We start from the raw sequence: 24,545 nt of genomic DNA, 5'->3' as shown, positions 1-24,545 counted from the left end.
GAGGTTCCTTAAAAAACTAAAAATAGACCTACCATATGACCCAGCAATCCCACTACTTGGCATATACCAAGAAAACCATAATTCAAATAGAGTCATGTACCACAGTGTTCATTGCAGCACTATTTACAATAGCCAGGATGTGGAAGCAGCCTAAGTGTCTATTGATAGGTGAATGGGTAAAGAAGATGTGGCACATAGATACAATGGAATATTACTCAGCCATAAACAGAAATGAAATTGAGTTATTTGTAATGAGGTGGATGGTCCCAGAGTCTGTCATACAGAGTGAAGTAAGTCAGAAAGAGAGAAGCAAATACTGTATGCTAACACATATAAAAGGAATCTAAGAAAAAAAAAATGGTTCTGATGAACCTAGGGGCAGGACAGGAATAAAGACACAGCTGTAGAGAATGGTCTTGAGGACACAGGGAGGGGGAAGTGTAAACTGGGACAAAATTAAGAGAGTAGCATTGACTACATACACTACCAAATGTAAAATAGATAACTAGTGGGAAGCAGCTGCATTGCACAGGGAGATCAGGTCGATGATTTGTGACCACCTAGAGGGGTGGGATAAGGAGGGTGGGAGGGAGATGCAAGAGTGAAGCAATATGGGGATATACATATGCATATAGCTGATTCACTTTGTTATAGAGCAGAAACCAACACAACATTGTAAAGCAATTATATTCCAATAAAGATGTTAAAAATTATTTTATTGAAGTATAGTTGATTTACAATGTTGTGTTAATTTCAGCTGTACAGCAAACTGACTCAGTAATACATATATATTCTTTTTCATATTCTTTTCCATTATGGTTTATCACAGGATATTGAATATAGTTCCCTGTGCTATACAGTAGGACCTTATTGTTTATCCATCCGATATATAAGTTTGTTCCTGTTAATCCCAAACTCCCAATCCTTCCCTCCCACACACTCTAATAGAAGTGTCTATTTAGATCTTCTGCCCATTTTTTGATTGGGTTTTTTGCTTTTTTTGTTATTGAGTTGTGTGAGCTGTTTGTGTATTTTTGAAATTAAGCCCTTGTCGGTCATATCATTTGCAAATGTTTTCTCCCAGTCTGTAGGTTGTCTTTTTGTTTTGTTTATGGTTTCCTTTGCTGTATAGAAGCTTGTAAGTTTGATTAGGTCCCATTTGTTTATTTTTGCTTTCATTTCCATTGCCTTTGGAGACTGAACTAAGAAAATGAATTCATCTTATATTTAATTTCAAATTAATGTTTTTGCTTTCAGCTTTGATACAGTGCTTACAGCAATTAGTTTTACTTTTTTTTTTTTACGTAGTATCATTGGCTATAGTGTTCTTTTAATATTACAACTTCTCTATTCTTTTTTTTTTTTTTTTTTTTTTTTTTTTTTTGTGTTACGCGGGCCTCTCACTGTTGTGGCCTCTCCCATTGCAGAGCACAGGCTCCGGATGTGCAGGCTCAGCAGCCATGGCTCACAGGCCTAGCAACTCCGTGGCATGTGGGATCTTCCCGGACTGGGGCATGAACCCGTGTCCCCTGCATCGGCAGGCGGACTCTCAACCACTGCACCACCAGGGAAGCCCACAACTTCTCTATTCTTAAACTCCTATTCTTTATTATTATTTTTTTCTGTCCTTCATAGGACTGTGTCTTTCAGTAAGTTTTAAAGAAAGAGTACATAGGGCATTTTTCTGACCAGTGGTATTACTTAGAATGTTATTATCTTGGCTTTGGAGATGGATGGCCTCTCCAAAACCTGGGTAGCAAAACCCTTAGTGTTTTCCTCATCATGTCAACGAAAAAAAGTGCATAACATGAGAGTTGTGAGTTAAGCTTTATTTGAGGCAAAATGAGGACTATCGCCGGGGAGACAGCATCTCAGATAGCTCTGAGGAACTGCTCCAAAGAGGTAGGGGGTAGTCAGTATATACATAACTGTGGTGAAGGGGATACATACATGCAGTCAAACACATATTTTGGCAGAAGATTGCTGCTAGTCACAAGAAGGTTGTTGCTAGTCACGAGGAGCAGACGTCTCTGTTAATGATTTTAGTGCTGCTTTTCTAGATATGAGAAGATGCAAGAAACTGGGCCCATAAAGTCTCCTGAAAATAGCTGGCTATCTGAAGGCCTGTTCTGCCAGTTTTTCCCAGAGCACAGAGTGCTTCATTACTGATCTCACCCTGAACTCCTTTCAGGGTGTGTTGAAGGTTGGTGACTGCAGTGGCTAGTGACCTCATCCTTGCAGAGGCAGATGGCAAGCAACAATTTTTAGTTGGCAATCTCATGCTAACTCTTTCCATTTATGTAGCAAACTTCCCTCCTTCTTATTTTTCTTTTATTTAAGATGAATTTCAAATTCTAAATGAAATATCTTAAAGATATTTGTATGGGAAGAAGATCCCCAAAGTCTAGCATTATAATTGTATTTAGTAGATACTATTAAGTACTTATTAAATTTTGCTTTCTACAAATTGCTGTCTAGTAATTTTGACCTTCTACTTTGTCTTCAAATTTTTAAAAAATAAAAGCCAAAAGAACTCACTAGAAGGAAATAAAAGGAATGTTAATGTGTGCAATGTGGCTTACCATCTTAGAAGGCAAAATCCAGAGGACATAACTTTTAAATTTGTATTCTCTCTATGAGAAATCATGAAGTAAATGACTCTGTGTTTTACTCCGTCTTTCCCTTTCTCATGTTTTTGCACCCACAGTTGACTTTGTTTTCTACCTACCTCAAGTGCCTGGTGTCCTGAAGTTCTTGTTTATTATTTACACTGGGCCTCCTTCCAAAAAGAATTAGTCTTCAGATAATAAAAAGCACAAATACAATAAAATCATTAAAACAAGGATAAGAGTTAAGCAATAAAAGTAGGGGATAATTATGTAGAATACCTAGAAACACTGCAGTTGATCATAAAACTTAACCCTGAGCAATCTGGTAGCAAATAGAAACAGAAAGATGAAATTTTTGCCAATTTATTATCATTATACAATAAATGGCAAACTAGAAGTTAGTGTGCTTAGTCACCCATAGAGAAACTATTCTCTGATTGTACATGCTTAGAGGAATTTTTCACATATGTATATATACATGTATATTTTATTTAGAGATCAACATAAGGAACAGTGTACTTGATCATATTTCTGTACAAATGGTGATAAAATTTACATGTAGTTATCTCTCAACAGAAGTCAAAAGCATAATGTTAAAGTATATAAAGGTGGTCTGGTGTGCCAGAATGATGTAATCTGGATATGATGCTTTTTAATTATTTTACTGGATTGATTGTTTCTAAGCCTTTTAAGTCAGGTATTAGTTCCTCTTCCTTTTTGTTTTTGTTTTTTGCAGACATTCATATGATAGTTGCTGGATTTTCAAAATTATTTTAAAAATCATTATTTTCAATTTTCATATAAAACATTATTTTCAACATAATTTTCAACATATTGAATGAGAAAACATATAACAATAAAAGGCTCTTATAATCCATTAACATTTTTATGTACATTTGGATTTTATTCATAAATGCTAACTATTAACATTTGCTGATCACTTATATTGTATCAGATATTAATTTGTTGTTCATATAGATTCTAATGGTTTGAAGACTAATGTGAGTTCCATGAGGGGTGAAATGTCTCTTTTATCCACTGGTGTTATCTTTCAGGCCCCTCTACTAGAAAGTTACTACTTTTTGCTTTGTAGTTAATAAATATCTTGTGGGGATATAGTTTAAAACTCTGTAAATGTCCTGTTCCTCATTTTACTTTTGCACAGCAGTTTTAAAATTCACTGCCTGCAACAGGTATTACTATGATAGTTGCCAAGTGGGAGATTTCTAACTCCATTACTCCTACCTTTATTAGTTGGCATACTACTCATTTGTTTGTTTATCAGTATGGATGGCTGAGTTGTTATTTTATTCAGTGGATTATAATCAGTTACTATCATTAGATTGCTCAGGTTACCCTAGATAGATTGGTGAGTGGGAGCCCTTCACTCTATAATGTCCTTTTTTTTTTTTTCTTTTCTGTCCTAGGTACCTATGACCTTTTGACATATCTCCATTATTTTCTGAAAACGTCCTTTTGTCACAAGATGTTTGCAGCCCCATTCCTAGAATCAGCCAGTTCTCCAAGGAGTCCAATTTCCTTTTAATGGGACACTGAATTTAGAAACCAAGATCTAGGGGTTAGGAATATTTTAGTAATGGCGGTGTTCTTGCCTCTCGACTCTTTTGCTGACAGAGCTAAAATATAGATGTATCTGTATGTGTATAAATATAACTGGGATAAAATGTGACAGTGGAAAAAAGCAGTATTGTTAAATTCTATTCTAAAAATTCTAAAAAATTCTATTTTTAGTTTTTTAAGGAACCCTCATACTGTTCTCCATAGAGGCTGTATCTATTTTACATTCCCACCAACAGTGCAAGAGTGTTCCCTTTTCTCCACACCCTCTCCAGCATTTATTGTTTCTAGATTTTTTGATGATGGCCATTCTGACTGGTGTGAGATGATATCTCATTGTAGTTTTGATTTGCATTTCTCTAATGATTAATGATGTTGATCATTCTTTCATGTGTTTGTTGGCAATCTGTATATCTTCTTTGGAGAAATGTCTATTTAGGTCTTCTGCCCACTTTTGGACTGGGTTGTTTGTTTTTTTAATATTGAGCTGCATGAGCTGCTTGTAAATTTTGGAGATTAATCCTTTGTCAGTTGCTTCATTTGCAAATGTTTTCTCCCATTCTGAGGGTTTTCTTTTCGTCTTGCTTATGGTTTACTTTGCTGTGCAAAATCTTTTAATTTTCATTAGGTCCCATTTGTTTATTTTTGTTTTTATTTCCATTTCTCTAGGAGGTGAGTCAAAAAGGATCTTGCTGTGATTTATGTCATAGAGTGTTCTGCCTATGTTCTCCTCTAAGTGTTTTACAGTGTCTGGCCTTACATTTAGGTCTTTAATCCATTTTGAGTTTATTTTTGTGTATGGTGTTAGGGAGTGTTCTAATTTCATTCTTTTACATGTGGCTGTCCAGTTTTCCCAGCACCATTTATTGAAGAGGCTGTCTTTTTTCCATTGTATATTCTTGCCTTCTTTATCAAAAATAAGGTAACCATATGTGCATGGGTTTATCTCTGGGCTTTCTATCAGTTCCATTAATCTATATTTCTGTTTTTGTGCCAGTACCATACTGTCTTGATTACTGTAGCTTTTTAATATAGTCTGAAGTCAGGGAGCCTGATTCCTACAGCTCCGTTTTCTTTCTCAGTATCGCTTTGGTTATTTGGGGTCTTTTGTGTTTCCATACAAATTGTGAAATTTTTTGTTCTTGTTCTGTGGTAAATGCCAGTGGTAGTTTGGTAGGAATTGCATTGAATCTGTAGATTGGTTTGGGTAGTATAGTCATTTTCACAATGTTCATTCTTCCAGTTCAAGAACATGCTATATCTCTCCATCTGTTTGTATCATCTTTAATGTCTTTCATCAGTGTCTTATAATTTTCTGCCTACCAGTCTTTTGTCTCCTTAGGTAGGTTTATTCTTAGGTATTTTATTCTATCTGTTGCAGTGGTAAATGGGAGTGTTTCCATAACTTTACTTTCAGATTTTTCATCATTAGTGTATAGGAATGCAAGAGATTTCTGTGCATTAATTTTGTATCCTGCCACTTTACCAAATTTGTTGATTAGCTCTAGTCATTTTCTGGTAGCATCTTCAGGATTCTTTATGTGTAGTATCATGTCATCTGCAAACAGTGACAGCTTTACTTCTTGTTTTCTGATTTGGATTCCTTTTATTTCTTTTTCTTCTCTGATTGCTGTAGCTAAAGCTTCCAAAACAATGTTAAATAATAGTGGTGAGAGTGGGCAACCTTGTGTTGTTCCTGATCTTACTGGAAATGGTTTCAGTTTTTCACCATTGAGGATGATGTTGGCTGTGGGTTTGTCATATATGGCCTTTGTTATGTTGAGGTAAGTTCCCTGTATGCCTACATTCTGGAGGGTTTTTATCGTAAATGGGTGTTGAATTTTGTTGAAAGCTTTTTCTGCATCTATTGAGATGATCATATGGTTTTATTCTTCAATTTGTTAATATGGTGTATCACACTGATTGATTTGCATATATTGAAGAATCCTGTCATTCCTGGGATAAACCCCACTTGATCATGGTGTATGATCCTTTTAATGTGCTGTTGGATTCTGTTTGCTAGTATTTTGTTGAGGATTTTTGCATCTATGTTCAGCAGTGATATTGACATGTAGTTTTCTTTCGTTGTGACATCCTTGTTTAGTTTTGGTGTCAGGGTGATGGTGGCCTCGTAGAATGAGTTTGGGAGTGTTCCTCCCTCTGCTATATTTTGGAAGAGTTTGAGAAGGATAGGTGTTAACTTTTCTCTAAATGTTTGATAGAATTCACGTGTGAAGCCATCTGGTCCTGGGCTTTTGTTTGTTGGAAGATTTTTAATCACAGTTTCAATTTCAGTGCTTGTGATTGGTCTGTTTACATTTTCTATTTCTTTTTTTTTATTTTTATTTTTTTTTATTTTTTTATTTTTTTATTTTTTTTAACATCTTTATTGGGGTATAATTGCTTTACAATGGTGTGTTAGTTTCTGCTTTATAACAGAGTGAGTCAGTTATACATATATATATGTTCCCATATCTCTTCCCTCTTTGTCTCCCTCCCTCCCACCCTCCCTATCCCACCCCTCCAGACAGCCACAAAGAACCGAGCCGGTTTCCCTGTGCCATGCGGCTGCTTCCCACTGGCTATCTACCTTACGTTTGTTAGTATATATATGTCCATGTCTCTCTCTCGCCCTAACACACCTCACCCTTCCCCCTCCCCATATCCTCAAGTCTGTTCTCCAGTAGGTCTCTGTCTTTATTCCTGTTTTACCCCTAGGTTCTTCATAACATTTTTTTTTCTTAAATTCCATATATATGTGTTAGCATACGGTATTTGTCCTTCTCTTTCTGACTTACTTCACTCCGTATGACAGACTCTAGATCTATCCACCTCATTACAAATAGCTCAATTTCGTTTCTTTTTATGGCTGAGTAATATTCCATTGTATATATGTGCCACATCTTCTTTATCCATTCATCCGACGGCGGGCACTTAGGTTGTTTCCATCTCCGGGCTATTGTAAATAGAGCTGCAATGAACCAAGCAGTATTTCTTACTGGTTCATTCTCGGAAGGTTGTGCTTTTCTATGAATTTGTCCATTTCTTCCAGTTTGTCCATTTTATTGGTATATAGTTGCTTGTACTAATGTCTCATGATTCTTTGTATTTCTGCAGTGTCTGTTGTTACTTCTCCTTTTTCATTTCTAATTGTATTGCTTTGAGTCCTCTCCCTCGTTTTCTTGATGAGTCTGGGTAATGGTTTATCAATTTTGTTTATCTTCTCAAAGAACCAGCTTTTAGTTTTATTGATCTTTGCTATTCTTTTCTTTGTTTTTATTTCATTTATTTCTGGTCTGATCTTTATGATTTCTTTCCTTCTGCTAACTTTGGGTTTTGTTTGTTCTTTCTCTAGTTCCTTTAGGTGTAAGGTTAGATTGTTTATTTGAGATTTTTCTTGTTTCTTGATGTAGGCTTGTATAGCTATAAACTTCCCTCTTAGAACTGCTTTTGCTGCATCCGATAGGTTTTGGGTCATTGTATTTTCATTGTCATTGGTTTCTCGGTATTTTTTTGATTACCTCTTTGATTTCTTCAGTGATCTCTAGGTTATTTAGTAGTGTATTGTTTAGCCTCCATGTGTTTGTATTTTTTACAGATTTTTTCCTGTAATTGATATCTAGTCTCATAGCGTTGTGGTTGGAAAAGATACTTGATATAATTTCAGTTTTCTTAAATTTACCAAGGTTTGATTTGCTACCCAAGATATGATCTATCCTGCAGAATATTCCATGAGCACTTGAGAAGAAAGTGTATTCTGTTGTTTTTGGATGGAATGTCCTGTAAATATCAATTAAGTCCATCTTGTTTAATGTATCATTTATAGCTTGTGTTTCCTTATTTATTTTCATTTTGGATGATCTGTCCATTGGTGAAAGTAGACTGTTAACGTCCACTACTATGATTGTGTTAATGTTGCTTTCCCCTTTTATGGCTGTTAGCATTTCCCTTATGTATTGAGGTGCTCCTATGTTGGGTGCATACTTATTTACAATTGTTATATCCTCTTCTTGGATTGATCCCTTGATCATTATGTAGTGTCCTTGTCTCTTGTAATAGTCTTTATTTTAGAGTCTATTTTGTCTGATATGAGAATTGCTAGTCCAGCTTTCCTTTGGTATCCATTTGCAAGGAATATCTTTTTCCATCCCCTCACTTTCATCTGTATGTGTCCCTAGGTCTGAAGTGGGTCTTTTGGAGACAGCATATATATGGGTCTTGTTTTTGTATCCATTCAGCCAGTCTATGTCTTTTGGTTGGAGCATTTAATCCACTTACATTTAAGGTAATTATCGATATGTATGTTCCTATTCCCATTTTCTTCATTGTTTTGGGTTTGTTTTTGTAGGTCTTTTCCTTCTCTTGTGTTTCCTTCATAGAGAAATTCCTTTAGCATTTCTTGTAAAGCTGGTTTGGTGGTGGTGAATTCTTTTAGCTTTTGCTCGTCTGTAAAGGTTTTAATTTCTCTGTCAAATGTGAATGAGATCCTTGCTGGGTAGAGTAATCTTGGTTGTAGGTTTTTCCCTTTCATCACTTTGAATATGTCCTGCCATTCCCTTCTGGCTTGCAGAGTTTCTGCTGAAGGATCAGCTGTTAACCTTATGGGGATTCCCTTGTGTGTTCTTTGTTGTTTTTCCCTTGCTGCTTTTAATATGCTTTCTTTGTATTTAGTTTTTGACAATTTGATTGATATGTGTCTTGGTGTGTTTCTCCTTCGATTTATCGTGTATGGGACTCTCTGCACTTCCTGGACTTGAATAACTATTTCCTTTCCCATATTAGGGAAGTTTTCAACTATAATCTCTTCAAATATTTTCTCAGTCCGTTTCTTTTTCTCTTCTTCTTCTCACACCCCTATAATTCAAATGTTGGTGCATTTAAAATTGTCCCAGAGGTCTCTGAGACTGTCCTCAATTCTTTTCATTCTTTATTGTGCTCTGCAGTAATTATTTCTACTATTTTATCTTCTAGGTCACTTATCCGTTCTTTTGCCTCAGTTATTCTGCTGTTGATTACTTCTAGAGAATTTTTAATTTCATTTATTGTGTTGTTCATCGTTTATTTGCTCTTTAGTTCTTCTAGGTCCTTGTTAAATGTTTCTTATATTTTCTCCATTCTATTTCCAGGATATTGGATCATCTTTACTATCATTATTCTGCATTCTTTTTCAGGTAGACTCCCTATTTCCTCTTCATTTGTTTGGTCTGGTGGGTTTTTACCTTGTTCCTTCATCTGCTGTGTGTTTCTCTGTCTTCTCATTTTACGTAACTTACTGTGTTTGGGGTCTCCTTTTCGCAGGCTGCAGCTTCGTAGATCCTGTTGTTTTTGGTGTCTGCCCCCAGTGGGTGAGGTTGGTTCAGTGGGTTGTGTAGGCTTCCTGGTGGAGGGCACTAGTGCCTGTGTTCTGGTGGATGAGGTTGGGTCTTGTCTTTCTGGTGGGCAGGTTCGCCTCTGGTGGTGTGTTTTGGGGTGTCTGTGGACTTATTATGATTTTTGGCAGCCTGTCTGCTAATGGGTGTGGTCGTGTTCCTGACTTTCTAGTTGTTTGGCATAGGTGTCCAGCACTGGAGCTTGCTGGTCGTTGAGTGGAGCTGGGTCTTGGCATTGAGATGGAGATCTCTGGGAGATTTTCACTGTTTGATATTATGTGGAGCTGGGAGGTCTCTGGTGGACCAGTGTCCTCAACTTGGCTTCCCCACCTCAGAGGCACATGCCTGACGTCCGGTCGGAGCACCAAGACCCTGTCCATCCACACGAAAACGAGAAAAAGGGAAAAATATATATATATGGCATTGCTCCCAAAGTCCACCTCCTCAATTTGGGATGATTTGTCATCTATTCATGTATTCCACAGATGCAGGGTACATCAAGTTGATTGTGGAGATTTAATCTGCTGCTCCTGAGGCTGCTGGGAGAGATTTCCCTTTCTCTTCTTTGTTCACAGAGCTCCTGGGGTTCAGCTTTGGATTTGGCCCCGCCTCTGCGTGTAGGTCGCCTGAGGGCGTCTGTTCCTGCTCAGACAGGACGGGGTTAAATGAGCAGCTGATTCAGGGGCTCTGCCTCACTCAGGCCGGGGGGAAGGAGGGGTACGGATGCGGGGCGAGCCTGCGGCGGCAGAGGCTGGCGTGACATTGCACCAGCCTGAGGCACGCTGTGTGTTCTCCTGGGGAAGTTGTCCCTGGATCCTGGGACCCTGGCAGTGGCGGGCTGCACAGGCTCCCCGGAAGGGGGTTGTGCATAGTGACTTGTGCTCACACACAGGCTTCTTGGTGGTGGCAGCAGCAGCCTTAGTGCCTCATGCCCGTCTCTGGGGTCCATGCTGATAGCTGCGGCTCGCACCGGTCTCTGGAGCTCATTTAAGCAGCACTCTTAATCCCCTCACCTTGCGCACCATGAAACAAAGAGGCAAGAAAAAGTCTCTTGCCTCTTAGGCATGTCCAGACCTTTTCCCGGACTCCCTCCCGGCTAGCCGTGGCGCGCTAGCCCCCCTCAGGCTGTGTTCACGCAGCCAATCGCAGTCCTCTCCCTGGGATCTAAGCTCCGCAGCCCGGGCCTCAGCTCCCAGCCCCCGCCCCCATTTCAGGTGAGCAGACAAGCCTCTCGGGCTGGTGAGTGCCGGTCGGCACTGATCCTCTGTATGGGAATCTCTCTTCTTTGCCCTCTGCACCCCTGTTGCTGTGCTTTCCTCCGCAGCTCCGAAGCTTCCCCCCTCCTCCCGCAGAGGGGCTTCCTAGTGTGTGGAAACCTTTCTTCTTTCACAGCTCCCTCCCAGAGGTGCAGGTCCTGTTCCTATTCTTTCATCTCTGTTTTTTCTTTTGTCCTACCCAGGTATGTGGGGAGTTTCTTGCCTTTTGGGATGTCTGAGGTCTTCTGCCAGCGTTCAGTAGGTGTTCTGTAGGGGTTGTTTCATATGTAGATGTATTTCTGATGTATTTGTGGGGAGGCAGGTGATCTCCGCGTCTTACTCTTGCGCCATCTTGAAGCTCCTAATGTATTTATTTTGTGCAATTAAAATATGTTTAAAGTTAAAACAACTAAATATTGTAAGTCACCATTAATATTACACCTTAAGTATATTTATAGTGGTTAAAAAAACTTTTAATTTAGATAACTGATTATTTCCTTATATTTGTGTTGCCATATATTCTGACATATATGCAGTTTTCACCAAGGAGGAGAATGTGCCTGGTTTCAAATATTCAAAGGAGAATTTACACTTTGATTTAGTGGGAATGGATATGCAACTGAGGTCTACAGTCTTAAATGCTCCCATTCCCCAAGGAACTTAGGATTTATGTACAAGTGGTTTCATGCAGAGGCTTGCAAGAAACATATTCATGAGTTTAGAGTCTTCTTCATGAGGAAATTATATGGGAATATTAGTGTAATTTTCTTATCCAAAAAGAAGCTAAAACAGATTCCATTATGTCATTGCTTTAGATAACAATCATCAATTATTGATCAGAATTTAGAGAAATTTCTCTTAGAAATGAAAGTACAGCACTCAGTTCTTTCTAGTTGCCTAGTTTTCTTTTGAATCTTTTCTACTTTGGTATAGCACAGGCTAAAGAAAATATTTTCATGGGTTACTTGTTTCTCATTGAATTTATGATTATAAATAAGCTCTCAATGCTGCCTGCTGGTGGATTTCGCCACTTGAGTAAGCTGGCTTTCCTACAGTGTTTCTCAGTCTTGTGGAAAGTATGCATCATTTTTAAAGAAAACAATCTTGTGGTTACCCAATGTTAACAGTGTTGATTCTCACATCACGAATATAGTGCTGACTACTAAGGTACAGATCTTTTGGGTTCAGCATACCCAGACCTCTAGGTGCTTTATGATTCAATTCTTCCATCATAGTTTTTCTATTTCAACTGCTATGAACCTTTTGTGCAGCAAGCTGAGGTATCATCTGGCCTTCAGTTGTCAAGAATACATCATTTATATCAGTCTACCTTTGCTCTTTTCTCATTAGTCTACAACTGTTTAATTCAGACTTGCTTCTTGGTTATAGGGTCCAGAATATGCTATTATTTATGAAAATGTATTCAGAAACCTACAGAGATAATAGTTCTTATGTTGAATATGTATATCATAACAAATGGGAAAAGACTGATACACAAATTAACCAAAGTTTAAAAGTAACAAAAACACATTACAGAAAATACAGGAAATAAGAGAAGAAGATACAAATCCCTCCTAATTATAGAACCCTAACAGAGACACTGTTAGAGGACTAGAATTTCCAGTCTTCTATTTTTTCTATGCATATGAGCACTTTTAGATTTTGTGGTTATAATGTGTGTATCATTTCACATACGTGCTTTTCTTTCCAGGCTGCATATAGGACAGCTGTCTCCATTTACCTTGCCTTAGGAGTAGATTAAAAAGCAACCAATGTTTATTTACTAAATCTGTATGATTAGAATCCTGTAAATCTTATAAATTACAGTTGACCCTTGAAAATGAGGGGGTTAGGGTTGCTGACCTCCTGTACAGTTGAAAATCCCCAGACTGCTGCCTCTGCCTCAAAAATAAAGGAATTGATAAATGACCCACCCAAGGGCAGGAAGCTCAGTTTGGATAGAATTAGGACTCAAACTCTACTTCTTTTGATTCCACGTATTGTGATCTCTTGAACACAGTTGAACACATACTTTTCCCCACACTTAGTTTAAAGGCCTGTTAAATGAAAATACAGGTACTGTATTTATTGAAAAAATTCGTGTATAAAGTGGACCCATGCAGGTCAAACTCGTGTTGTTCAAGGGTCATCTGTGCATTTGGAGTACATTTATTTAAAGAACCATAGTTGTATTACATCAATGTACATTTCTGTAGTAATCAAATGTTATAAAAAGAACACACATATATTTTAGAACCAATAAGGTATGTAAGGTCTGCACTTAAACATCTTTATAATTAATTAATAATTAAGCACTATCATCTGTAAACATGTTCGTCAGTTGAATAGCATACATAACTTGAAAGGTTTCATATTTTTAACTCGTTTGTGTATTTATAGCACAAGAAGAGTTCACTGAAGCAGGAAATTACCTAAAAGGATATGTTATCACAGGAATTTATTCTGAAGAAGATGCATTGACACTGTAAGTCTGTTGGTCTTCTAATTTTAGGGAGGAAGAAGTTTGCAAAATAATATATTGTTTGTCTTTACCCAGTTGATGAAGGAAAATAGGGCAGCAACATAAGTAAATTTTTAATTTCCTTCTGGGAAGATCTGGGAAGTACTACCTGGCTATTTAGAATTTTTAGATATTCAAAATTCTTTAGGCTATAGATGCCCTCATTGGGCAACCTTGGATCCATACTACTTCATCTTCCTTTAAAAGTTTTCCTCTTTGGATTCTATTACCTGCGAGAAATTCTTTTCAGTTGTCATAGTCTTCTGAGGAATTTTATTTCTTGAGTGTCTGGGTTTTGATTTGCCACCAAGGTCTACATAAAAATCAGTTTTTCTATATTTCTTGCAGAGTTTTAGCTGACGAACTGCTAGTTCTACTTAATTTTGTTATTGCAGACGTACACTTAAGCAGTGCTTTCTTTAGCCACTTAAGTTGCTTTATTTGTAGAATTCGGGGCTCCTGTGAACTATCAAATATTTCAGTTGCTGTGGAATGAAGGACTGAACTGAAAATTTGGAAATTATGAATACATAGCACGTTCTACACTTATGACTCATCTTCAGATGCACGAGGAGTTAATAAGCCCCAGTTTGTGTTTATTACCCTCTGACTATTTTATTCCTCATTGTTATTTCTGAGCTTAAATCTTTCATCCTGAATACTGGTGACACATGCTTTTGATGATCGAGCTCCATGAAATCAGTGATTTTTTAAAAGTGAATACAGAACTCCAGATCTTTAGAGAATATGAGACCTGTTCACCTGACACATGGACAGTCACTCTTCTAGACCAGTAGTTTTCAGAATATGTTTCGTTTATAACTAACTGGTTATATTACCAACAGGTAATCTGAAGACTGGGCTTTCTACTAATGTTTATAATATTATAATGTCTGTACTTTTGTTTTAGCATGAATTAAGTTTTTACATGATATAAATGTGACTACATCACTGGTAATTTCACACAAGACATTTTTTTCCTATTTAGTGATTTTCTTTTAAGTTTAGTTAGCAAAAGTAGTGGTAGGAGGGAGCAGATTTGGGCTCTGTTTCAGTGGAGAGAGCACAGACTCTGTATCTGGAATACCTCAGTGTGAATTCTGTCTCTGCTGTTTACCTCTCTTTCATCATCAGTAAACAGAGGGTTATAGGGATGTTCTGACGGTTAAAGACTTAACTAGAAGCACCTGGTATAGTGCCTGGCAAGTAACAGGCCCATTCTCATAAATGCCTGTCTCCTTGGCTCAGCAGTTTGGTGAGCAGCCCAAAAAGTGGAGAACCATTCAGTGTGTTCCTAATCCTATTTAGACATTTTCTTGATGAATAAGTTGTCTAGAGAAACAAATCTGGCTAGATTACTATCTGTTGCTTTCTTCTAATCTAGATTATCAAGGTTCTTGAACTTGCTCAGATAGCCTCACAGAGAAGATAAGTTTGTCTGGAAATCGAGTTCTTTTTTCCTTAGTAGGGCTTCCCATTTGCTGCCTCCATTGTGACTTCTTGGCCTAACTGTTCATATTTTTGATGATTTGCTATATTTTGGTTGGAAATTTTAATACTACATTTCTCCATAGGTCAAATAAATATGCTGTAACTCTTCCAGCCCTGCTGCTTGCCAGACACAAAGAAGGCAAAATCGAGAGCATTTCATTAGCTAATGTCCATGCTCAAGAAATAGTTCAAATAATAAGTAATGCATCACTGGAAACATTTGTGAGTATATTTTATAATAAGGATGTTATTTGAAATAAGAAAATCTGGACCAGTTAAAGACAGTGTGTTTCAATACGTGATTTTCCAGCTTTTGTTGGCACGGGCATGATGTGTTGTGATGTCAAGATTCATTGGGTTGCTCTGTTTTATTATTCACCTGTTATGCACACAGCTTCTTTAGTCCACTGCCAAAAGTTTACATGTCTTTGGATTATTTTTATTGCTGAGATGCTTGTGGCTGATCGCCAGTTGAAGTACTCAATCTAGGCTGAAACTTGGCATAAAGCACATAGATTCCAGAGAGCAGACTTCTGGGCTTCAGATCCTTGCTTGTCTCCCTACTGGCTGTATGTAAGCATCTCTGTGCCTCAGTTTCCACATGTGTAAAATGTAGGTGATAGTAGCCCCTGCTGCAGAGCGTTATTGTAAGGACTAAACGAGATGGGTGTTCAGTGCTCTGTGTACAGTGTTTGGCCCCTGGTAAAAACTCAACAAATGTTAGCTCGTATTATTACTTATACCATTTTAGAGCAAAATACTGTCTTACAAAAGTCCTTTTCCGTTGCTTACTTTGTGTAATAATGGATTCAGGGGCCCAGCAGATGTAACCTGCATTTCTTGATTTTGTTGTTTTGCATTAGTATTAACTGTAGCTAGAATATTATAAATTTATGCTTTTCTCCCTTTCTAAAGTGCCATAGAGGCACTATTATCAACTATAAATACTGAACGAATATCCTCCTGTTACTGTTTTTTGTCATGCTGATCTAAATGATATTACATTTTAGGCTCAAATAAATGAATGTATTCTTTAAGTTTTTTGTGACCTCAGTTCTATTGCCTCCCCTCCCCCAATTAAAGTTACAGTTTATAATTAATCAAATAATTAATATTTTCAGGATGTGGTTTTCTAAATTATTTATAAAGTAACATTTTTGTCTTTAATGACATTATTAAATGACTTTCGTTAGCATATACATAGTGTAATATTTTTGGAATTATCATAAGACTTTAGCTTTTTTTTCTGAGATAATACAGGAAACTAAAGAAGAAAATCAGAATAAACCATAACTTCTTTAACCAAGTTTAAATTTGGGGATATATTTTCCCGAACTTAAAAAAAAAATTCCATGTGTATATATGTGTTTATCTTTTTATACTAAGGGATATTTCCACCAAGAAATAAAGATTTGCATATTAGTTTTTAAATATTGGCATAATATTCTGTTGTACTAATAAACCACAATTTATCTAATTTCCTGTTGGTTAATATTTAAGATGTCTTTGTTTTGTTTTATTCTGGGACCATCCTTATAGATAATCTTTGGGTGTTGCTATGAATATATACTTATGGTAAGTTCATAGAATTGCTAGTCCAAAGGGTAGGCACATTTTGAAGGCTTCTGACATTTATTCCTGTCTCACCCAACAGAAGATTTGTATCATTTTACTCTTTAATCTTTGCCTAACTGCTAGGTAAAAATAGGTATCTAATTTTTTTCTTTAAGATTATATTCTTTAAGGCTGAGAAACTGTGGGCAAGCTTAACAATTATCAATGTTTATAGTTAAGGCAAATTTACAACGTTTTGGTTTGCAGTGTTCAACTAAATAATGAACAGCTGTAATAAAATTTATTTTGCTTTTAGTTATGATCTTTTCATAAATTCTAAAACCTTCAAGTGGTTATTAAATTTCTCAGTGCTGCTTTGTGTTGGAGCTTTAAGTCTAGAGCATCAGTGACTGTGTACAGTAGCCAGCTAGCAGTAATCTGTCTCCTGGACTACACCTAGTTACCAGAAGGACTTTGGATCCTTCCTCTGGATAGGAAAGAGGAGTGGATGGCCGGATGGTTAACATTTTTTATATAACATCGAACTTTTATTTTAATGAACCTGATGACAAATTAGTCCAGGTAAATAGTGCCCAAATCTGAAATACATGATAAGTTACTATGTAAATATCATAAGTAAGCAATGATATATCCAAGGCTGTCACACTTAGAACTATTTGTTAGGTAATATGTTTAGCACTTTTCTCAGATACATGGAGTTCCTTTTTATGTTATTATGAATAAGTTAAGAATATCAGAACCCACACAATTATAGTCTCTTACATACTCAAATAGCCAAAGGTCACCTTCCAGTGACCACATTTGATGACCTTTTCTGTTTCTCCTTAACCTCTGAATAGCAATCAAAACTCTTGATTGTGCTTTTCCTTCTTAAAATTCTCTCTTCCGGGCTTCCCTGGTGGCGCAGTGGTTGAGAGTCCGCCTGCCGATGTGGGGGATGCGGGTTCGTGTCCTGGTCCAGGAGGATCCCGCGTGCCGCGGAGTGGCGGGGCCCGTGAGCCATGGCCGCTGAGCCTGTGCGCCTGGAGCCTGTGCTCCGCAACGGGAGAGGCAAAAAAAAAAAAAAAAAAAAAAAAAATTCTCTCTTCCTTTGGCTTTTGCAATTCAATCCTCTCTAGGTACACTTTCAACCCTCTGGCCACTGTAGAATTACATCTTCAACGCTTTTTTCTTTTTTTGCTATGTTTTTCTTTGGGAGACTTTATACCCATAACTTCTACTGTCATACCAGCTGATGATTCCTAACTCTGTTTCTAATCATAACTTCTAAACTCACACAACTCTTAGTCTTTCTTTCCTGACATAGGAAAGAGCAGTGCCTGTCACTAGCCTGTCTTTCCACAAATTCATATTCCAGTTAGTCATCTAAAACAGGCCTAACCATGTCACTCATTTGATACAAAATCTCAGTATTCCTGAGAGCTAGAAAACCTGTGGAGTCATTTTCCATCTGGTTTGACAGCCACATTTGCCTCTTGCCTGCCTGAGTCTGGTACGCTTCACTCTCACTGTTCCCCAGATACTCTGCATGCCTTAACACCTGTCTGCACCCTCATGATGCTCCCTATATCTGGAATCCCTGCTCTAGCACACACCTCTGTCTATCAAGGTCTTATTCCTTATGCAAGGCCCAGATCAAATACCACTTCCTAAAATCACCCATGAGCTCCCCTAACTTGTTTTTTAGTTTTAATTTAGAGCTAATAGGTTTCCTTAGTGTCACACATTAAGTTTTTTCTTGGATCACAGCAGTTTGTATACTTCTTTCCTTCTCTAAACTATGAACTCTTTGAGGGCAGGGTAAGCATCTTAATTCTTTTTGATTCAGTACCCAGCATAAGATCTTAAAGTTCTCACTAAATTTCTGAATTGAGCAGTGATGGCTCCATTGCACCAGATTTGTCAAATCCGTTCTGCTGGCTTGATGAGATCTGTCAATTTTAGGAAGGGGACGTAACTCATGTAGAAGAGAAAAGATGATAGTTAATACAAGAATACAACACAGGGGAGTTTGGAGAAGAAGGGATCTAAGATTTGAATCATGAAAGAGGAAGGTGTGAAAAGAGGATTTTTAGTGTGAAAGAGAAAGAATTTAAAGAAAAGTGAGAATTGGCAGAGGAAAGTGGTTTTGAGAACTAAGTACGGAAAAGTATGTGCCAGAGTTTGGTGCTTGGGGATGAATCGGAGGTGGTTGGCACCATGAAAAAAATTGTTCATTTGGATTTCTAGTGTGATCCAATGAAATGGGAAGCTGGTGAACAGGATGCCTGAGCGCTAGTTTCATTCAACTCTTCCTCCTACTTAGCTGTGTGACTTCAGCAAGTCAGCTTCTCGTCTTTGGTTTCCTTAGCTGTCAGCAGGGGATTAGTTTTATGATATAGGAAGATTTAATCCAGCTCATAAGTACATCCAGAAGATGAATTAATAGATGTGGTACTAAAAATGGAAAATGGTAAAAGCCTTTAATATTCTAAGTCACTGCTATTTTCTTTTTTTAAATTTTTATTGGAGTATAGTTAATTTACAATGTTGTGTTAGTTTCAGGTATACAGCAAAGTGAATCAGTTATACATATACATATATCCACTCTTTTTTAGATTCTTTTCCCATATAGGCTATTACAGAGTATTGAGTAGATTTCTCTGTGCTATTCAGTAGGTCCTTATTAGTTATCTATTTTATATATAGTGTCACTGCTATTTTTAATCCTGAATATGTTAACTTTGTTTGTTACTCTTTCAATTCTTGTTAATACAACAGCCTAGACAAATATATAAAAAACGTTGGTCTCTTTTAATTAATAAAAAGAATAAAAGGGTAAGATTTCTTATTTCTTACTAAATTGTTTCATTGTTATTTTAAACCCCAAAGAAATAAGAGACTTTTAAGATTTGTTTTAGCATATTATTGAATTACTTTAATTATGCTAAAAACTCATAATTTTGAAACAAAGTAAGGTTTTATTAATTTTTAAGTAATCATAGATGTTAAAAGATTATATCTTTAAAGCTCAGCTTATGTTTTTTTTCAAAAATTTTATAAAGATATAACAAGAATTTTATTTGTCATGTGTATGTTGGCTAGTCTGATCCAGATTTTAGCATAAGAAAGTATTAGAAGTGCTACATCCTTGTAAAACAGGGAGCTCCTTTAATTTATTTTCAAATTCTATTAGTAGTTTTATTTTGAAAATAACTCATTCTTAAGACAAAATTTGTTTAAATAAAAAAAAACTCGAGATTCATAGTTATTAGTCAGTATAGCAAAATCTCCACTTAAATGAAAATGTTTGAAATACATTTTACAAACTAAAATTGCAAGAGTGATTTGAACATTATTTTCTACTTTATACACTATAATTCCCCATTTTTCTTGTTTTTTTTTTTTTTTTTTTTTTAAACAGCCAGAAATCACTGTGGAAAATCTTCCCACTTATTTAAGACTTCAGAAACCATTACTCATTTTATTCAGTGATGGCAGCATAAATCCTCAGCATAAAAAAGCAATATTGACGCTGGTAAAAGAGAAACACTTGGATTCACTTACCCCTTGCTGGCTAAATTTGTAAGTATATATTTTTTTATTTTTTAATACGTAAAAGGTAAAGAAAGTATAATTATTATTAAATTTTCATTAGAGAATGAAACTCTACCTGTGGAGTTATATATTATGGAACCAATGTGTATGTTATCATGATATTTTAGTAACTTAACTCCCTCAGATTGTCTAAGATGACATTGTTTTAGACTGAATTCTGTTTTACAGTAAATTCTTTTTTTTTTTTTTTTTGCTGTGTGATTTTTTTTTCCAGCTTTATTGAGGTATAAATGACAAATTGTAAGATATTTAAAATATACATTGTGATAATTTGATATATGTATACATTGTGAAAAGATTCTTCCATCTAATTAATTAACACATCCATCACCTCACATATTTGTTTTATATATATAAACTTTTGAGGGGTGGTGAGAACATTTAAATTCTACTCTCTTAGCAAATTTCAATGATACAGTACAGTATTATCAACTATAGTCATCATGTTATACATTAAATCCTCAGGCCTTATTCATCTTGCAACTGAAAGGTCTGTATTCTTTTACCAGTCTCTCCTTATTTCCCCCACCCTGCAGTCCCTGACAACTTGTCTACTCTGTTTTTATGAATTTGGCTTTTTTTTAAGATTCCACATATAAGTGATACTACTATGTAGTATTTGTCTTTCTCTTTCTGGCTTATTTCACTTAGTATAATGCCCTCAAATTCCATCCATGTTGTAGCAAATAGCAGGATTTCCTTCTTTCTCATGGCTGAATAATATTCCGTTCTCTAAGTCTGTTTCTGTTTTATAAATAAGTTCATTTGTATCGTTTTTTTTAGATTCCGCATGTAAGTGATATCATATGATATGATATTTGTCTTTCTCTGACTGCTTCCCTTACTTTGATAATCTCCAGGTCTATACAAGTTGCTGCAAATGGCATTATTTCATTTTTTTAATAGCTGAGTAATATTCCATTGTATTTATGTGCCTCATCTTCTTTATCCACTCCTCTGTTGACAGACATTTAGGTTGCTTCAGTGTCTTAGCTATTGTAAACTGTGCTGCAGTGAACATTGGGAGTGCATGTATCTTTTTGAACCATGTTTTTCTCCAGATATAATACGCCCAGGAGTGGGATTGCTGGATCATATAGTAGCTTTATTTTTAGTTTCTTAAGGAACCTCCATACTGTTCTCCATACTGGCTGTACCAATTTACATTCCCACCAACAGTGCACAAGGGTTCCAGTTTTTCCACATCCTCCCTAGTGCTTGTTATTTGTGGTCTTTTGTTGATAGCCATTCTGACAGGTGTAAGGTGATATCTCATTGTGGTTTTTATTTGCATTTCCCTGATGATTAGTGATACTATGCATCTTTTTATGTACCTTTTGGTCATTTGTATGTTTTATTTGCAAAAATGTTTATTCAGTTATGTCCATTATTTAATTGAATTGTTGTTTTGTGATTGAGTTGTGTGAGTTCTTTAGTTATTTTGGATATTAATCCCCTATCATATATGATTTGCAAATATTTTCTCCCCTTCTGAACGTTGCCTTTTCATTTTGTTGGTTTCCTTTGCTGTGCAGAAGTTTTTTAGTTTGATGTAGTCCCACTTGTTTATTTTTGCTTTTGTTGCCTTTGTTTTTGGTGTCATACGGTAAATTTTTAAAGATAATAATTTTTCTGATTTTAAAAGTAATGGATGTTCATTGAGGGAAATTTGGCAAATACAGAAAAATAAACATTGTGTTATTTTGGCATTTTTCTTTAATTCCCTTTTCTGTATTTCTGTATTTTAAAAATGCAGCCTAAAACTTTACAGAAAATTATCAGTGCATTTACCAACAATATTTCCTGGTATATTTTCTAGTTGTGTGGCTTGTGTTATTACATTTAATGTCTCTGAACACAGTTCACATATTTAGATACACTATCCATTGTTCAAAGTCATCAGATGAAAGGGATTTCGTTTTTAACTCATTGGAAAAATTACAAAAATGGGACAGTGTACACTTTTGTTGTGAAGAGTTCACTAACAGTACAGCCTACTACTGAAACAAAATTTTGCCAGGTAATTATCCTTGTAGCTATCTCAGAGTGAAATAGTCCTTTCCATAATGTGGAATGTGCTGTATTAGGAAAAATAGGTGTCTTAAACTTGTGGTTCCCTTGTATGAATACTTAAAAAAAATCTCTTTAATTTGAAATTAATCCTGAGGAAAGAGACAATTTTATTTGGAAAAGAGGTATTTATTATGAGTATCTTGTTATTTTATAGTTTTGTAGCCATTTAATTTTTGAGCTGACATGTGATCAGATACTTGACTAAACTTTGGAAGGAACGTATTGATTGTATTGAGACAAAATTGACAAGCCTTTGGACTATGTTTTTCATTAAAACTCATTGGTTGCCTTTTTTCTCCTACGAGAAATACAGTAAGTACCCTATGTTAAAATAAACTTTTTATGACTCTGGTTACTAATAACATAGTTACAGACCTCTTGATTTTTAGGACATATTTTCATAAAATAAACTTCCTGGCATGATACTATATTTAAAGGTTAATATGTTTTACAAACTGTTGTTCTTGTTATTTTGTTATAGAAAGAAATAATTAACGTGTTCATTTGCTCCCTTTTATAGGAAGAATACTCCCGTGGGGAGAGGAATCTTGCAGGCATATTTTGATACCCTACCTCCCCTTCCTCTTCTTGCTCTGGTAAATCTGCATTCGGGCGGCCAAGTATTTGCATTTCCTTCAGACCAGGCTATCACTGAACAGAACCTTTTATTGTGGCTGAAAAAATTAGAAGCAGGACTAGAAAGTCATATCAGTAAGTTTCCTGTTTTAATGTGCACAATTCTATATTTTGTTTCATGGATGTTTTTAAACTTGAATTATCGCTCATGGATGCTAGAATGAGTTGAATTGTAATGTCTGTAAGTATTCTAAATATTAATACGCTGATAGCCTTGTCCATGGGACAGTCTCCTATATGGTAGGTATTATTACCCACAGAAAATAACTGTCATATGAAATTTAATAATAATAGCTAACATTTATTGAATGCTCAGTAGGTGTCTGGCTCAAAGCTACGTGATTCACATGCATTATCTCATTTATTCTCACAAGAGTATAGGAACTATCATTACCTGTAGAAGAGTTAAGTAACTAGTTCAAAGTCATATAATTAACCAGTAAATGAGGAAGCTTGGATTTCAACATGGCTCTGTTGTACTCCAGAGCCAGAATTTTGAACCACAAGAAAATAGATCTTGACTCAGAATTTATAATGCTGGCTTATGACATGCCATAGTCCCTATTTTTCTAAAACCTATGTGGATTTATACCTTTGGTATACATGTGTATGTTAGTTTATATACAACTGTGACAACAACAGGCCTGTTGATATAATTTAAATTAGTTAAGATGTAATAATGTAGATCATTAGTCTGTTGAGGAAATAGTGTGAAATTTGATGTAATGAAAAGTTTCCTAAGGTACTTCTGAGGATTTTGTTAGTGGAAACCAAATGAACTATATTATAATAACATTTTGACACTGTTCATGACCGAGTTCTGAAATAAGGGTGTGTGTGTGAATATATATGTATACACACTGTGAATATATATGTATATATATATATTTATATACACACAGTTTTATATATTTATATACACACAGTTCTGGTATATAAACTCCAATTCAGTGTTACACTGTCTCTCAGCCAGCATGCATTGTGTGAGTCTGTCATTATGTATATTTGTGTATATTTAATCAGATTCTTGCATTTATTTGTTTTAAGTGCCAATCTTTGCAGCACACCTGTTCTTCCCAGGAGGTCTATCTACTTCATTTCTGTTAAGTTAGGCAGTTTTAACTAAATTATTGTGTTTAAATAGTCTAGAAAAGGTCTTTGTATATTGAAATGTAATTCACATACCGTAAAATGCACCCTTTTAAAGTATACAATTTGATGTTTTTTTGTATATTCACGAGGCTGTGCAACCATTACCGCTACTGAATTTTAAAACATTTTCATCACCGCTAAAAGAAACCCTATGCCCATTAGCACTCACTCCCCATTCTCCCCTCCCTTCATTCCCTGACAACCACTCATGTACCTTCTGTCTTTATGGATTTGCCTAATCTGGACATTTCGTATAAATGGAATCATACAACTTGAGGCCTTTTGGGTCTGGCTTCTTTCCCTTAGCATAGGCTTTCAAGGACCATCCATGTTATAGCATGAATCAGTAGTTCATTCCTTTCTATGGATGAATAATATTCTGTTGGATGGATATACCCCATTTTGTTTCTCCATTCAGCAGTTGATGGACATTTGCATTGTCTCCACTTTTTGCTATTATGAATAATGCTGCTATGAACATTCATGTACATGTTTTTCTGTCACATACACAGATAGCATATGGCAGTTTCCCCACTCTCTTGAATACAGCATCTTTGTAACAGGTTTTAAATTGGGAACTTTACATCCTCCAACTCTGTTCTTCATGTGCAGGATTATTTTGGCTTTTCTGGGTCCTTTTAGATGTGTGTATATATATATATATATATTTTTTTTTTTTTTTTTTTTT

The 24,545-nt window shown here is 36.0% G+C and overlaps 1 protein-coding gene across 1 annotated transcript in view; it reads left to right on the top strand.

The window, feature by feature from the left end:
- TXNDC16 (thioredoxin domain containing 16) overlaps positions 1 to 24,545 on the top strand; it is a 108,863-nt gene that overhangs the window by 80,590 nt on the left and 3,728 nt on the right. Inside the window, 4 exon segments of the mRNA XM_007445955.1 lie at positions 13,213 to 13,297; positions 14,908 to 15,046; positions 19,803 to 19,963; positions 22,590 to 22,780. Coding sequence (XP_007446017.1) covers positions 13,213 to 13,297; positions 14,908 to 15,046; positions 19,803 to 19,963; positions 22,590 to 22,780 — 576 coding nt within the window.

Source organism: Lipotes vexillifer, unplaced genomic scaffold (genome assembly GCF_000442215.2).
Source record: "Lipotes vexillifer unplaced genomic scaffold, Lipotes_vexillifer_v1.1 scaffold43, whole genome shotgun sequence".
In the NCBI taxonomy this organism is placed as follows: domain Eukaryota; kingdom Metazoa; phylum Chordata; class Mammalia; order Artiodactyla; family Lipotidae; genus Lipotes; species Lipotes vexillifer.
Note: the sequence above shows the minus strand (reverse complement) of the source record. Positions and strands in the feature narration are given on the sequence as shown.